Source organism: Dromaius novaehollandiae, chromosome 5, assembly GCF_036370855.1.
Source record: "Dromaius novaehollandiae isolate bDroNov1 chromosome 5, bDroNov1.hap1, whole genome shotgun sequence".
Lineage (NCBI taxonomy): Eukaryota > Metazoa > Chordata > Aves > Casuariiformes > Dromaiidae > Dromaius > Dromaius novaehollandiae.
Genome location: NC_088102.1, coordinates 27,361,592 through 27,377,870, shown reverse-complemented (window position 1 = coordinate 27,377,870; position 16,279 = coordinate 27,361,592). Strand labels below are relative to the sequence as shown.

The 16,279-nt window shown below is 55.0% G+C and overlaps 1 protein-coding gene across 1 annotated transcript; it reads left to right on the top strand.

Annotated features, from left to right (window-relative positions):
- Nucleotides 1-9,165: 9,165 nt before the first annotated feature.
- VRTN (vertebrae development associated) lies at nucleotides 9,166-16,072 on the top strand. The gene is made up of 2 exons (XM_026120282.2): nucleotides 9,166-9,247; nucleotides 13,018-16,072. The coding sequence occupies exon 2, from the start codon at nucleotides 13,019-13,021 to the stop codon at nucleotides 15,044-15,046; it is 2,028 nt and encodes a 675-aa protein (XP_025976067.1). The 5' UTR covers nucleotides 9,166-9,247; nucleotide 13,018; the 3' UTR covers nucleotides 15,047-16,072.
- The last annotated feature ends 207 nt before the right edge of the window (nucleotides 16,073-16,279 follow it).

Genomic DNA, 16,279 nt, shown 5'->3' with positions numbered 1-16,279 from the left:
CGCCCCCTCGCGAGCTCCCCCCCGCTCGCCGGGGCGCGGCGCCCCTGGCGCTGTCGCGGGGACAGCGAGCGGACGGGCCCCGCCGCCGCGCGGGGCGGTGCCTGAGAGCCGGGCCCGTCCTGCCGCCGGGGACGGTCCGGCCGCCGCCCCTCGTCTGCGCTGCTCGGGGAGCCAAAGCGCCGGCGTAAAGCGGCGGCCGCTGCCGGTCGGGGCCAGCCCCAGCGTGCTGCCCGGGCGGTGGGTGAGCCGTTGGGGTGAGAGCTGCTTACGTCCGCTATCTCTTCTTTATCGTTTACATTTTTGCGCTGCTGACTCACTCGCTGCGTTGCAAATCTTTGCCAGTGCAACCGATTCCATGGACAATAGGCAGGGCGAGGATTTCGCCTCTCTCTGTGCCCTCGGGGACCAAGTGAACTTAATGTCTGGGCCGGGGCCGGCTTCCTTCAGTGTCCCCCTGAAAAAGGCCCTGGCTCGGCAGCACTGGGTGCTCAGCACCAAAGCAGCCCCAGGACTGTGCCGTGTCCTGCCTGGCACAGGCAGCAGACCGGGAGAAAAGGGCACTGCCAGTTGTCCTCCGGAGGAAGAAGCTGCACAGACACCTCCTCTCCCTTTGAGCGTCCCAGCGGCTGAGGGCAGGTCCCCCTGGGCAGCCGGCAGACCCGCTCTTGTTGCAGGGGATAAGGAAGGGAAGGAAAATGGCTGATCTGTGAGCATTCAGGTTTCAGAAGCCCGGGATAAGGCTGGCAACAAAGTTTTGGGATGGTTGAAAAAGACACAGAAATTGTGGTGACTGCCAGGCCACTGTTCGCAGTGATTTCACTTTCAGTTTTTTTCTGGGTTTGGAGAGTCACCTGAAGTCTAGGTTACCTAGAGGTTTACCTCAAGGAAATTTTTGTACAAGTCTGACTAGCGATCCTCCAAGATGGAGTCTCCAGCTTCCTCGTGCACCTCTCATGCCTCCCGTTCTGTTTATACCATTTCCATTCCTGAGCCTTTGGGCTCCTGCACATACCCCACGGGTCCAGAGCACATCCCCTGTACCCAAACGCTGAGTAGCTTCATTATCCTGCCAGTTCCTCACGTCTCAGCCCTCTTTCTTCATCCTTTGCCTCAGCCTCATCTCCATCTCTGCTCTGTTGCTATCCGCTCATGGGCCCAGGCACTTCAAAGTGTAAAACTGGAGTACACACTCAGGAATGAAAGAAAGCACATCAGTCTTTCCTCAGCAAATGGCACTGTCCCTAAGCAGTGTCTCCATCTCCTTGCTAGCATCTTCCTTCTCTCAGCCCTTTTACTACTGGAATTCACAACCCTATCAGTCATATTTAAAGGTTAAGCTCCAAAGGGCAGAGATCAGCCCTATAAAAACCTGACCTCAGCGGTGACTAATTTTTATGTTAAAAGGATCCGTTTTTTTCTCAGCTGGTGCGTCAGACTTGGGTGACAATTGCTCAGAGGCAATTGCTCTCAGGGTGCAATATTGCAGCAGTGGCAATTGTGTGTGTCACCATGTCAGTGGTTACTGGGATTGAGCTGACTCCTTTGCTCCTTCTTCCACTTTACAGCTGGGAGATATTCCTCCCTTTCCCTCCTCTGCTGATGAAATGGCTTCCCAGCACCAAGGAAGCCAGGGGATCTGGCACAGAGATGAGATGGCCACAACTGGCTACCCCAAACCCTTCTCGCTACCTCGTGCCTGCCCTTTGTCCTGAACCCGTTCCCCCATGACCACCACCTGATAAAGCACATACTGTGAGCTGCCTTTAGTGAATTAGCTCCAAGATTTTTCCTGGGACCCCTCCTAACACAACCAAGATCAAGAACAAAGGAGTAGCGAGTTCCCAGGGCCTCTCCATCCCCCACCAAAGCTGTGCCCTAGACACTCAGAGCTGCTCTCAGCACCGAACATTTACATCTTTTACAGCACTCTGCTCTACTTCTCACGTTTCTCCCCGAGCAAACAGTATGGCCATTTCAGAGTGTGCCTGGGGGCAGGGCTTGGGAAAGGATTGGGGAGTCACAGCTTTTGCAGGGTTGTATGGCTGTGTTTACACTGCAGGGCCATATCTCAGATCCCCGACTAGCTACAGACCCAAGAGAAACCCCCTCCGCATTGCTAACTCTTCACTGAACAGCCTGCAATAGACCCCGGGAAGGGAGAGATGGGAATGGTTTACTAAATCCGAGGCTCCTTGAGGCAGTGCAGGTTAATTCCTTCTGCTGTTTAACTCCAGCCCCATCTGCTCCTGTTTGCTAGGTGTGAAACACCCCATCCCCCCTCCTTCTCCCTTCTTGCCCTGCATGTGGTCAGGCTTCTCGGACTTGGTTTACTCAGACCCAGTCTGGATCCTGCCTGGCCCCCAGTCCTCCCTCCACATTGCCTGCTTCTCGGCACCCTGCCTCCCAGCAATCCACCTTCGCTGCATTTTGCAGCCCCTTTCCATCTCACTCCTTCTGGTGTGTAGCTGGGATGGAGAGAGCAGTTTGACAAACCTCTCTCTCAGTAGTGGCAGAGGAGTATGTAGTTCCAGGTCCTCCCAGCACAAGCAGGAGCAGGGACCACTTAGGCTGCCATGACCACTGAAAGAAACACAAAACCACAGTCTTGGCTCTTCATCTTTCCTTCTGTCAGTCTCCCCACCCCAGCTCTTTCTTACTGCTGGAAGTTTTCTGCAGCTGTTTGTGATGAAGTATTGCTGTAAGATTATCTTCTTTCCAGTCTTTCCAGAATTGTCTGCCATCTCCTGCCTGTTTCTAGTCTCTGGGTCTCTTCATATGTGGCCATCCATACCGGAGCTTGCAGCTTCTTCAGTTTAGTGTCACCTGCAAGCTTTAGCCCACTCTCTAATCATTAATAAGTGAGGGCTATTTGGCTGGGTGTAATGCAAACTCTTGTTCCAAGTTTCAGCTATGTCTGGTCTAGGGTGCGAAGTAAACCAACTAGTTTTCAGCTGGATCACCTACCTGAACTGGCTCATACACAGTCACCCACACTCCAGTGCCAACACAAAGCAGAGGGTGGGAATGGAGAACCAAGGGGGAGTGAATGGCAGAGACAAGGCTCAGCTTGGCTTAACCATCATGGAGCCGCACCATTGATTCCTGCTGTGATATCTTAATGATTCTGTCTTTTCCTGCTCCATGCTCTGTGCCTTAATTAGCCTTTCCCCTCCTGTGGGCCAAACTGCTCTGCTTTCTTTCAAATCTTTCTTCCTTTTGCTTTGCCTCTAACAGTGTCTTTCTACTGTACACTTCAAAGGCTTTCCTCCCTGCATCTCCCCCGTGCTGGCATTGGCTGGTAACACCCCAAAGAAGGCCAGGTCTGCCATGAAATCTCAGTCATTAAAAAGACTTCAGGTCCTCTGGATCTGGGAAAGAAGAAGGAATGGGGGAGGAGGGGTGGGGAAGGATTTTCACCATTTCACCTCTGGGAATAGTTATTAGTAACACAGGAAAAGCAAGGGGGAAACCAGCCCCCTCCTCCATCCACCCTCCAGAGTGGAGAGCCTGCTGAGGTCAGAGTCCTTTTATGTGCAAGTGGGAGGGAAGGAGAGTGTGAGGTCTTCAGAGGGAAACGCTTTGATCTTGGCTTTGAATCTCCTGCGGTTCCCGGCTCTCCTTCACCCCTCCCACCTATGGCTGGGAGCTCAGGATATGGCTGAGTCTTGCTCCTTGCCCCAGTGCCATGGAACTGCACTTGATTTTTCACGATTAATTCCCTACCGTCTCAGCAGGAGCATGGGATCTCTGGGAGCAAGGGGACAGCGCCAGCACCAAGTCCAAACTGTTCCCCTCCAGTCTCACAGAGCAGGCAGGAAGGGGGAACTGAGCCAGACAAAAGCCAGAAGGGAAGACAGTCCTGAGCAGAGGCAGAGGGTAATCAGAGATGGGACTTCCTTTCAGGGCATAGCTACCCCTGGATGGCAGACAGGGCAGGCCTGGCTCTCCTGTGTGCTCCTGACGCATTAGACTGACCAGTCCTGAACATTACCCTGAGGATGAACTGGGAGGCAGCTGCTATTACTGGAGGGACTGGGTGTTCTGGGTCACTCTTAGGGGACAGCACGAAGATCCCCTGGTCCCACAGAGGAATGAAGGGGAAATCTGAAGTGACAGAGAGAAAAACAGTGTGAGGGACCCAGCTGTTCTGGACAGGATGGGAAAGAAGTGGCACTGAGGGGTGCTGCGTTTTATGTAAGGGAAGAAGAATGACACTGAGCTCTGAGTCACTGCAGAGGAAGTGGGCAACAGGATGTAGGAGAGCCTTAGGGGCCTCAAATCTCTTGTTCAAGGTGGGATCAAATGCTCAGGCCAACTCCCCGCTTCCCTTGGGGGGATGAAACTTCTGGCTGGGCCTTCTCATCAAGTTTCCTAAAGTTCAGGCCAAGTTCTTCTGCCCTCCATGCCATTCCTCTGTCCTCAATCACATGGCTGAAGTCACCCCCAGTAATTCCTCTCACTCTGAGATTTACGTGCTCAGCTGTCCCTGCTCTCCAGTCTTCACTTCAACACTGCAAAAACAGATTTCGCTCTTCTCATCTTCTTCCATAATTCAGTCACTCCAGCTCCTGTTGCTCCTGGCTGAAAACTCCCTGTAGTTTGTCACTCTCCCTCTTGGAGTGAGGTGAGCAGAACTGAATACAGTAGCCCATCTGCTGGCACCCAGCGTTGTCCAGGTACATGTACAAAATCTGGGTGCCTCATAGGACATCTCTGCAGTGCCCACCAGTCTGTCTATCTGAGCATCCCTATAGGAGCTGTAGCACAAGCATGCGGCAGTGGGTTCAGAGTTGGTTTCTGTGCTGGGAATGAACAGTGCCAGACAACATGAACACAAAAACAGGACTTCTAGCATTTGTTGCTACAAAGTTACTACAAAGATTGGGGTTGCCTCCATGTTTTCCAGATCTGTGTCAGGCCTAGTTGCACCAGAACCACAAAGAACATCTGTCATGCAACTTGATTGTCCTTCTCCCTAAAACTGGTGGGCAGACTGCAGCTGACCCTGTTTCTGCTGCCATGTCAGGCGAGGGAGAAACCTAGCCTAGACAGCAGACACTTAGCACCCTCCTGGAAGCCCTCCATGCTCTCAGTCCTGCCAGCCGCTCAGTGGCCCCAGCTGCCTCTGACTTCCCAGGGGGCTGAGAGTGCTCAGATTCTGACTCTGCAGTGGTCTGAAGGAAGAAAGATGGGAAAAACAGAAGTAAGGCACCAGGAATTGCTTTGGGGAGATGGACATGCCAAAGTACCCCATTCAAGTCAACCTGTACCAATTCCAGAGCTGTTTTTGGCAACTAGCTGACAGTATGACCTGTCCTACATGGCATCTGGCTGTAGCAGAAGTTTCAACAACATCCCACTGCCCGGTCCTATCAAAAGGTCTCCTTTGGTCCAGCCATGGACAACACTGAAGTAGATAGGAGACTCTGACTTGCTCCACTCCTGGAAGTCCCATAGATGGAGGTGGGACTGGGGGGAATAACTGAGTGCTTGAATGGTGTCCCCATGTCTGGCCCTGTCAGCATTGTCACATTGCAGTAACACAGCCTCACTGCATGCAGGAACCCAGCACTGTGCCCTGGGGAGACCCATCCTCACTGCTTCCAAACCTTATTGTCTACTGAACCTGGGGAAGGCTCTGTGGCCAATCTTAGAGCAGTAAAACATCTGGTGTGGCTGAGAACATAGTGCCTTGAGACCCACATGTAGCTGGATGTCTTTGCACATTTGCTCTGGGATTTGTTTGAGAGAGGGCAGGCTGCAGCAGGCAGGATAAAGCACAACAGGAAGAAAAGCTTCTGGCAACCAGAGCTAAACTGCAAAGGTCTCCATGACCTGCTGTCATGCTGAAACATCCTGTGCCAAATCAGGGACCAGAGAGCACACTGGTTTCCCACTGAAGTCCTCCAAGGAACAGAGAAATGCTAACTACTTGTTTATATGCTGGAAGCCCGTGTGTGCAGTGATCTGCATAACAGAACTGCTCAGGCTGTCTCTTTGTGTGTTTTCCAGCTCCTATGTTAATCACTGACCCTGCTGACTCTGGCATTTACCAGTGTCTCACTGCCCGGTGAGCGCTACTTTGCATTTGCAACCGAAGTTAAAAGGATGAAGGATGAGAAGGGGAGCTCAGCAGCTGTGGATATGAACACCAGCCTGCCAGGGAAAAGAACCAGGACTGGCCAGCTTGTTAGCGAGAGCGGAACTGGCTTTGGCGATAAGGATATTACCTGATAGGGAATAAAGCTCACCAGACAACTGTTTAGGTCTCTGTTCCTTGCGTTTTAGCTTTTCTGTGTCTAATAAGAGTAATCCCAATGAAGGCTGAATCTCAGGGTTCAGTGTCAGCTTTGGTGATGGCTGCTAACTCAAGCTGGGGGGGCTTGCAAGTAGCTGAGAATGGGGCAAGTTCACAGCTTGCAGGGAGCCCGTTCCTCCTGTCAAACTCCTCATCTTTCCTACCCCCACACTCCTGCACTGAGATGTGAGACAAGAGGAGTGGGAAAAATGCTTTGGGGTATGTTCCTTTACAGGAGGTAGAAAGTACCTCAAGGAAGGTGAGCCTTGATTTATTCAGCGATTCCTCGTCCCAAACTAAAACATAAGGCAGGGCAGCTGGGTTCATTCAGCACCAGCTGAAGAGGGATCTGGGCACATTTCCCTTGTTTGAAAGGCCCTTACTTAGTTTTCTTCCCAAATGGCCCAAGAATCAATAACTGGTGTCTCCTCTATCCTCTTATTGCCAAACATTACAGCAGAAGGAATGGCTGAAGTGAGGTTCCCTGCAGGTAGCTGCACAGGGGAAGGAAGCCCTTGGCATGTTTGACATTCCTGCATCAGGAATTATTTCATGCCCCTTGCTGTGTCACATCCCACGTTCGCGCCTGGGTTTGGGCAGCTGGAGGGATGGGGTTTTGTGCCGTGGCCTGGGCAGGCCCCAGAGAGTAGGTTGGATAAAGGAAACCAGATGCTGCCTGCAGCTGGGGCTGCACGAAAGGGATGCAGGATGCAGGACAAGGAACACTGAAGCCAGCTGGTGGACAGCCTGCCTCTTCCCTGTTGTCCACGCTGTGCCCTCTGCAGTAAAGTGCACTGAGTGCTCACACCCGAGGACAGACCAGCTCCACAGGACCTCTTTTGAGGTGGCGTAGAGCTCTCTCTGAAGAAAAAGTGTTTCTAAATCTGATCAGGTGGTCAAACTCCTGAACAGCCCCAGCCCTGGGGCCTGGATGCTGGCTGTGCTGGTGACCAACCCACCCAGACGGGACCAGAAACCCCTGACGGCTGCGACTGGCAGGCTGCTGAATGGTATTGCCATACCATTCATTCCTCCAGGCTCCTTCCTTCCCAGCAAATCCCAGGGCGACGGCAGGAGAGGCACGTGAGAGCTAGCGGTGCCGCAGCCTGGGCTTCAACGAGCAGCAGGAGGCCCCAGGATTCGGAGGGTAGCAGAGGCTTTGGGACAGGCAAAGGTTTAGGTGGAGAAAGAGGGAAAGTTTTGGAAGAGGCATGTGCTGGAGGAAGTTTTAGAGGCTCTGGGCTGGCAGGGTGGGGTTGGTTTTAGCAGCTTAGCGATGTCGGAGCGAAATATCTGCTGCGTGCTCTGTTTGCACAGCCTCATGTGAGGCCCGAGGGACGGGATGGAGCTATTGTGTGAGCAGGAATCAAGGAGGGGGATTTCAGGCCCAGAGATTGGGCCGAGGAGGGAAGGGGCAGAGATAGATAGCGGGGGTGGCTCCGCGGAGGAGGGCCGCCCCACGGACACAGGGCCGGGAGTGGGGCTGCTCCAGGCGTGGGCAGGCCGGCAGGCGCGAGTCCTGGCCAGGAGGCTGCCATGCTTTGGGTGCCTCGTGGCGCTGGATAGGATACGGCGCACATAAACGAGACGGGGTTTGCAAGGCAGCGCAGCTGAGCTTCATCGGCCACACAAGCCCTCCAGGACCCGCCGGCATCACCTGCCCCGGGGGAGGACGGGCGCTGCCTGGGGAGGGAGTGTGACAGGGTAAATGTCCGTCAGGGAGCAGCCGAGGAGGACGCTGTGCTGGGTGGGAGCCGGGGTGGGCGGAGGCATGTGGGGCGGCTGGGCGGCTTTCCGAGGCAGTGCCTGCGTGCCCCACGGCCGCAGAGGGGGCAATCCGTGCCTGGTGCATGTGGGGCTGCCGGGGCTGCTCTGCCCTGGGGGGGGGGGGGGGCGCGAGGGGTGCCCCGGGCTGACCCACAAGCCCCAGCGGAGATGGCCCTCCTGTGGGGCTGGGCCGCTGGCATCGCCAAGGTGCCATGGGCCTGGGCAGGGCATGCTGTGGGGCCAGGGTGGCAGGGCGCTGTGGAATGGCAGGGTGCTGTGGGGCAGGGGTGCTGTGGGCGCTGTGGGGTGGCAGGGTGCTATGGGGCAGGGGTGGTGTGCTGGGCGCTACGGGTGCTGTGGGGCAGGGGTAGTGTGGTGGGCCCTGTGGGGTTGCAGGGTGTTGTGGGGTTGCAGGGTGCTGTGGGGCAGGGGTGGTGTGGTGGGTGCTGTGGGGTGCCAAGGTGCTGTGGGGTCTCAAGCTGCTGTGGCAGGGGGGGTGTTAGGTGTGGGGTGGTAGGTGCCATGGGGTGGCACAACACTGTGGGGTGGTGTGGTGGGCACTGTGGAGGGGCAGGATCAGTGGGGCAGGGATGTCAGGGTGCTACAGGCTGGAGGCGCTGGGTGCTGTAGGGTGGCAGGGTGCTGTGTGGTGAGGGTGCAAGGTGCTGTGGGGTTGCAGGGTGCCCTGGGCTGGGGCTGGTGGGGTGCCATGGGGTGGCAGGGCGCTATAGGGCACAGGGTGCCGTGGGCTGCAGGGTGCTGGGGGGCAGCAGGGTGCTGTGGGAGGGCAGGGCGCTGCAGGGCCGCAGGGCGCTATGGCCGCAGGGAGCTGTGGGGCAGCAGGGCGCTACGGGCGGCGGGGCGGGCGGGGCGGCGCGGGCCCTTTAAGCGGCGCGGCCGGGGACAATGGCCATTATCACTTTAGCTTTGGAAGTGACCCCCGGCCCGGCGGCTTTCATGTGGGCCGGGGCACGCGGGGATGGCCCGCTTCCTGCGGGGGAGGGGAGCGGAGCGGAGGGGAGGGGCGCCCCTGCACGCGGCCGCCCGCTCCCGAGGGGTCACTCCGGGCCTGACACCGGGCCGCGGCGGCGGCGGCCGCGCCGGGGCCGCTCCGCTTCCTGCCGCCGCCCTTAAATGCGCGGCGGGCCGAGGGCGCGGGCAGGGCGCGACCCGGCGAGCCAGGTGAGTGCGGCCCGGCCCGGCCCGGCCCGGAGCAGTGCGCCGTCGGGGCCGGCATCGGCACCCTCCTCTCCCTCCCTTCTCGGTGGCCCTGAGGGCTGCCGCGGGCCCGGTCCCGCCGGCGACACCCTGGCCGGCGGCTCTGGCAGGGGCTGTCTGCACGGGCGCAGCGCCCCTGCCCCGGCTGGGCCCGGCCCGGCCCGGCCCGGGAAGGTGGCTGGCGCCTGGTGCAGAGGCCCGGGCCGGCAGGCAGCGCCTACTGGGGGGCTCCTGGAGCGCTTGGCCACCTCTTCCCCCCGTGGCTCTTCGTTCCCTCTCCCCTGGACGACAGGAACAGCTTCAGGTGCTTTAACCTGGGTCTCGATGAGTGTTGAAGTCTCCCCTCGGTCCCACCTGAGCTCAGGCTGCTGGAAGAAGCACAAGTTCCCTTGCTGCTGAGACCTGGCTGCAGGAGGTTGGCTCCCTTCTGGTTGAGAAAGCCATGGGGGCAGTGGAGGTGTTCATGGGTGTGTTGAATGAGAGGGGCTGTTCCTGTTTCTCAGGGCTGTTGTCAGGTGCCACTTATGCTCAAGCAGTAAATTCCCCTTGCAACAAGACAAGTCTGAAACCAGACTTAACTGTATTGGTTTGGCCTTGATTAATGCAAGTTGACTGTTCTCTTTCCATACAATGTTACCCTGTTTCTAGACTTCTGTAGAAATGCAGATATTAGTTTATTGGAGTGGGCTTTTTCTTGCTGCTTGGCCCATTAGCACTATTTACCACTTAAAATCCCAAGAAAGCTCTAGTGTGGTGGTATTTCTAACACAGTTTCCTGAGATTCCATTTTTTGTGCTTCCCTTGTGCAGCTGTGGTGGTTCAAATGCCTTCCTTTCAAACCAAAACCTTTACTCTGGTGATAGCTTGAGAGCCTCACAGCTGGGGGACTCAGAAGCAAGAAATTGCTAGCCTCGCTGAGCATGCAGTAGCACAGACACTTTTGCTCCTGTTACTCCCTCCAGAGTAGCAAAACTGTTCCTGCAAGGGCTTTGGGATGGGCTGCAGAGACTGCCTGGCCTTTCCCTAGGACAGGGGGCTGAAGTTTCTTGGATTCCTTCTGGCTGGGGAGTCTTCTGGGCTGGCTTGGGGAACTTGCACTACTGGATGCCACCAGCCCATCAGTTTAGGTGAGGGAATGTGATCTGCAAGTGCTTGCTTATCTGCTACAATGCAAGAGTGGCCAGGTTAGCTAAAACCACCTTTATCAGCGGTGGAGAGCTCACTTGGTTGCCTTGGTGCTCAGGCAGTCCAGGGAGCACTTGTCTGTCGTGTTCAGCTGGCTCTGCTGGAGGTGTGCAGGACAAATACTCACTTCAGAGGGCTCTCTACACTGAGAGCTACTAGGTTTGATTTGGTGATGAACCAAGCCCCCAGTTTAGCAGTATCTCACTTAACTATGCTTCTGGCATTTCTGATGTACCCGGGCCCCTCTCCAAGCAGCCCAGAGAAACTTCTGAGGTAGTGTGAACTAAGGATTTTGCTTTAGGATTGTCTGGAAGATCCTGTTGCTCAGCTCCTGGGCAGCAGGAGCTGATAATGGCATTGAGCATGTAGGGTTACTGCTGAAGAAAGTTATATGCATCCAGCTCTTCCTTTCTTCCCACCCTTCTTCCCCGCCCCGATATAAAGGGGTGGGAAATGCTTATCAGGCCATAAAGCCCAAGTGTGTTCCTGATGCCCCTCGGCATCAGGATGAAAGCCTGATGAAAGGCATCCCCTCAGCCCTTTCAGGGGAGCAGCTTGTGTTGGCTTTTCCTTGCCCTTGTGGAAGGGGCAGCGTGCTCAGCCTGGCTGTGTGGGTTGAAAGGGGAGGCTGCTGCAGCAGTGGGATGTCTCAAGCCCTGAAAGGGTTTGGCAGGCCATGGAGATTGAGGACTTGAGATCTGCCTGTACTTGCAGCTCTCTTCCTAGCCATGTGTACTGAGGAATCCTGTTGTTTCTGCTCCTCAAGCACATGTTATTCACCATTCACCACCACTTAATCAAAATGTTGCTCTGCAGAATAAATCTCTATGAACCCCAAGGAGAAGAAAAAACACAGACTTGGCCCCAAGTATCAACCACAAACTCACTTGGACCAGAATTATAGGACAAGTCTATCTCTGCTTCACAGCTTTGGTCCTTTTTCTGTATTGTTTCTCTGATATCTGGTGCATTACAGATGTAAGAACAGCTGTAAGAGAAGGCTCTGATTTCTGCACACCAAGCTAAAGGAGACCATGGAGGAACTTGGAAGAGGGGAAGGGAATTGATTTGGTGACTAGCTGATTGGTGGCCTGATTAAAGACAAGGGTCAGTAATAGCACAGAGGCCTCCTTGCGGTGAAGTAGCCTGGATGCGGCAGTGTGATGATTTAGCACCTTGTTTCATTTGGTGTTTGGTCAGGGCCAGGGATTGTAGTTGTTAGAGCAGTGGTAATATTATCTACAGTAGGGCACAGGACTGAGTCAGGAAAGCTCAGGCAGGATCTTTGTTTTACTTCAGAACTGCTGCTTTTCCTGCTTGATACTGCTGTTTCCCCATCTCCTTGCAGAGTTGTGGGTGTACAATGATACCTGTGAAGTGTTGTGAAAGGGTGGGTCTTCAGCAGGAATATGAATGAGGTAGCCTAGCTACAGAGTGACCTGCATGTTGAAGGTGGCACATGAAGAGGCAGAGAGATCTGTTAGCAGAAAATGGACTAGAAAAGGCTGCCCTGCTGAGTGAAGTGGTGGTCCCTTTGGAACAGGGCTTGTGGGAAAGGGAGAGGCTGGGCTGGCAGGGGTGAGGAACCTGACCTCACTATTGTGGTGAAGAAGTGCTGAAGAGGGATGCACTGATGGAGCTGGTCCATGGGGTAAGGAGCTCCTGGAGTGGTCAGGGCAGGGATGCATGGATGTTGGAACCAAAGTTGATAAGGGGAGGATGCAGGTTTGGTCCTTTGGGTTGTCTGAGTGGGACCTGGCCTGCAGAAGGAAGAGCGAGGACAACATTAGGATAGGTAGGGATGGGGAAGGGAGCTCCATGCAGTCTCTGAACTACCCACCCACCACCCACATGTGCTTTATCTGCACTGATGGGTTGCCTGGGAATGAGCTCCAGCTGGTGCCCACCAAGGCTTCTCTGAGCCCCATTGACACTGCTTTTAGGGGCAGCCTCCTCTTGCCCCTGCTCCCTGGCTGGTGGTTGTGTCTCTGCTGAGCAGCAAGTGACATCTAGTGTCAGCTCAGGTAACAGTAGGAGCTTGGGTTGGTTGGGGCTGTTCATCCCATCTCCTGTGTTCTGTGACAGTTGTCACAGTTGCGCACAATGGTTGCAGCTGCAGAAATGGCTCTGTGCCCTGCTTTGGGGAAGGGAGAAAGGTTCTTGCTCCTTTTTCTGTTGGACTTGCCACCTGAAGTCAGCTTTCTCCATGCTCTGAGCAGTCCTGCATGGTGTTACTGTCACAGATGGGTTCCTATAGAGGCTCCTTCATCCTGGACAAGTGTGTTTGGAGGCTGTGTGCTGTGTGTACTGCCCACAGGAGGTCACTGGAGAGCAGGCTGGGCTGGTGTCCCTGTCCCAGGTTGGCTTGTGGGGACTTGGGCTTCCTCCTTTGCCCTGGGGATGGGGGAGAGCAGAGGCCTTTTCCCCCTCCTGCCTCCCCCAGCCTTCCTGGCCCTTAGGAAAGCGCTAGACCTGGAGGCCTGGCCTCTGGCAGTCTGGAGTGTGCACTGTCTTGATCTCCAATGGCTTTTCTTTTTGCCGCCTTTCAGGATGATCCAGCGGCACCAGCTGGTGCAGTCCGTGCTGCAGGAGCTTCAGGAAGCTACTGAATGCTTTGGTCTGGAGGGCCTCACCAGTGCTGTGCTGGAGGCTGAGAGGACCCTGTCATCTTTCTCCCTGCCTGGCTATTGTGGGAGGCAGTTCCAAGAGGAGCTGGAAGTTGACTGTGTAGCCAGGAGCCTCTATCCTGAGGATGCCCCGAGCAACATGCTGCCTCTGGTTTGCAAAGGAGAGGGGAACCGCCTCTTTGAAGCAGCCAGTGTGCTGCTCTGGGGCAACCCCAGCCTGAGCCCAGAGCTGCAGGTGCGTACGGTGGTGGAGATGCTGTTACACAAACAGTACTACCTGAATGGCATGATTGACTCCAAAGTGATGCTGCAGGCTGTCCGCTACTCCCTCTGCACTGAGGAATCCCCAGAGATGACCAGCCTCCCCATGGCTATCCTGGAGGCTATCTTTGATGCAGACATCAAAGCTACTTGTTTTCCTGGTACCTTTGCCAACATGTGGCATGTCTATGCTCTTGCCTCGGTACTGCAGTGTAACATCTACTCCATCTACCCCATGAGCAACTTGAAGATACGGCCATACTTCAACCGGCTCATCCGGCCCAGGAAGTGTGGCCCACGAACCTCCACGCTCCATATCATGTGGTCAGGGCAGCAGCTCTCCAGGCAGGTTTTCAAAGCACAGTACTTTGTGGCTGTAGTTGGCCTGGAGGAGCTAGAACCCACTACCCCTTTGCCAGAGCCTCCTGTCCAGCCCATGAAGACCCTGGAACTGCTGAACAGTGACCCCCAGCTCACCTATTCCAACCTGCGTGACAGGTACAGCATTACCAAGAGCACCTTCTACCGCTGGAAGCGCCAGTCTCGTGAACACCGGCAAAAAGCTGCTGCACGATTTGCAGCCAAACACTTCCTTCAGTCCTGCTTTCAAGAGGGCAATGTAATCCCCCTCCAGCACTTCCGACAAATGTTTCCAGAAATCTCCCGATCCACATACTATGCCTGGAAGCATGAGATGCAGAGCATGGTCAATGGTGATACCTCTGCCCTGGGTGAGGCCCAGGGGTTGCGAGAGTCTCACAGGGATGGCCCAAAAAAGGCTGATGTGCATGAGCCAGCAAATTCGGGGGGAAGCTTAAGATCTCAGAGTCCTTCTCTAGACCCCATCCAAGCAGGGATCTTCATGCAAGGAGCTAAATCCTACCTGGAGAAATGCATTTCCATGAACACTCTGGTGCCTTACAGGTGCTTCAAGCGCAGCTTTCCTGGCATCTCCAGGTCCACTTACTACAACTGGCGAAGAAAAGCAATCAAGGAGAACCCAAACTTCAAACCCACCCAGTCTCCCTTGGATAACCAGAAACCTCTAGTGATAGGAAAGCAATTCCTGCAGTTGAAGCCAAGCAGCTTACCTGTTAGAAGGAGGCTGAATGGACACCAGACAGCCCACAGGAGTCTCCTGCAGCTCAAACCCTCTTTGTGCTGGAGAAAGCGGCTGCGAGAGATGGCCAAGAGGCAAGTCCAGCAGTGGCGGCTGCCATTCTGCAAATTCCGCCTGCGCTATCCATCTCTCTCCTCCACAGCCTACTGGTTTTGGAAGGACAGCAGCCGGGCGCCCAACCAGCATTGCCTGCCCTGGACCAGCTCCTGCCAGCCGTTGAAACGGGTTACTTCCCTGGTGCCTCAGAGAGCTGGGGCAAGCCTCAAGCCCCAGTTCCAAATGGAGATGGCTACCAAGCATCTAGACAAGCTAGCACCAGCCACTCCATACAATGCCACCATTTCAGGCTATGCCGTGTCGGAAAGAGCCAACAGCCGGATGTTTGTGATGGATGTGATCGCCACTGCCCAGTTCAAGGCACAAGCCAAGCTGTTCCTGCAGCAGCGCTTTGAGTCGAAGACCTTCCCTACCTACAAAGAGTTCAGTGCCCGCTTCCCTCTCACGGCCCGCTCCACCTACTACATGTGGAAGCGTGCCCTGCACGATGGGCTGACACTCGTGGATGCATGAGCACCACTTGCCAGCTGGCTCGGCCGTGGTTTCTCTGCTGACATGTCCTTTGGCTCTCTGGTGGGGTGTCCAGGCCATAGCCCACTTCTAGCTTTTGTTCCTGTTTGGTTTGGTTTTGTTTTGTTCCTAGTCTCTGGTTTTCTTTTCTGTGTGGCTCGATCAGGTATGAGAGCATCTGCACAGTGCCCATTCCCAGAGATGGGAGGAGTGGAAGGAAGACACTGGTCTGTCTGAGCTGCCCCAAAGGAGAGGGGCAGAGTGGTTTTGTCCTCTCCTGGTGCTCAGAGGGTGAGCGGGGGAGACAGTCCTGTGCAGGTGTCACAGGATAATGTCAGGCTCTAGTCTGCAGTTGAGACAGAGGACTTGAAGGCCTCTCTGCCTTGGGCATGTGCTTGAATGAGTAATATGGATGTGCAGAACCAAGCACGGAGGTGCCACTGTGGATGGGGAGAGATCTCAAAGAGGGCCCAGCTTTAGGGGAGCAGCATCTTTGATCTGCTTGTACTCCTTCTAGCTAATGAGAGAATAAAGGCTTAACTTAGGGTCAGCACTGATGTCAGCTTGATTTTCTGGCTTTTAATGCCTGCCTCTGATTGCCCTGATCTTCCCCAGAGGGACCAGAGGCTGGTAGAGGAGGGGATTTGTTCTTGTCCCTGTTGTAGTCTACTGGGAATACATTAGGTTCCCTTGCTAAGCTGGGAGCTGGTATCCTTTGTAGGTGCTGGAGAAACTGCCTCTGACCCTTCTGCTCTTGTAGCAGTAACCTCTTTCATGTGAACCTTAACTTTCTCACAGCTGGCATCTGCCTTACTTCCTTTGGCTTTCTTCCCAGCTGCCTGGGAGAAGGTGTCAGCCTACTGTGGGGTAGCAAGACCAAAGTTTGTGGGTCCAGAGTCCCTGCTTTCCCTGAGCCATACGGCAAGCTGAATGCAATGTGGGTGTCTCCTTGCAGCAAGCCTATGGCAAACATGGATGCATACATCTGACTTCTAAGAATTTAAAGCAATAAAGACTCTTCCACTCCTAGTCTTGTGTGGTGTTTCATTCTTGCATCTGTGCTTTTGGGGCAAGGTTTTTTCCCCTCCCTGTTTTTAAAACTTGCCTGTGGGCAAAGTGACCCACTTGGAGCAGAGAGGGCCTGTGTGCACCTTAGCCTGTGCTACTGTGAGGGTCCTTTCTTGCTTATTCAGACTGGCAAGGCCACGTGGGGACCATCTGTTTGCCAAAGGCTGC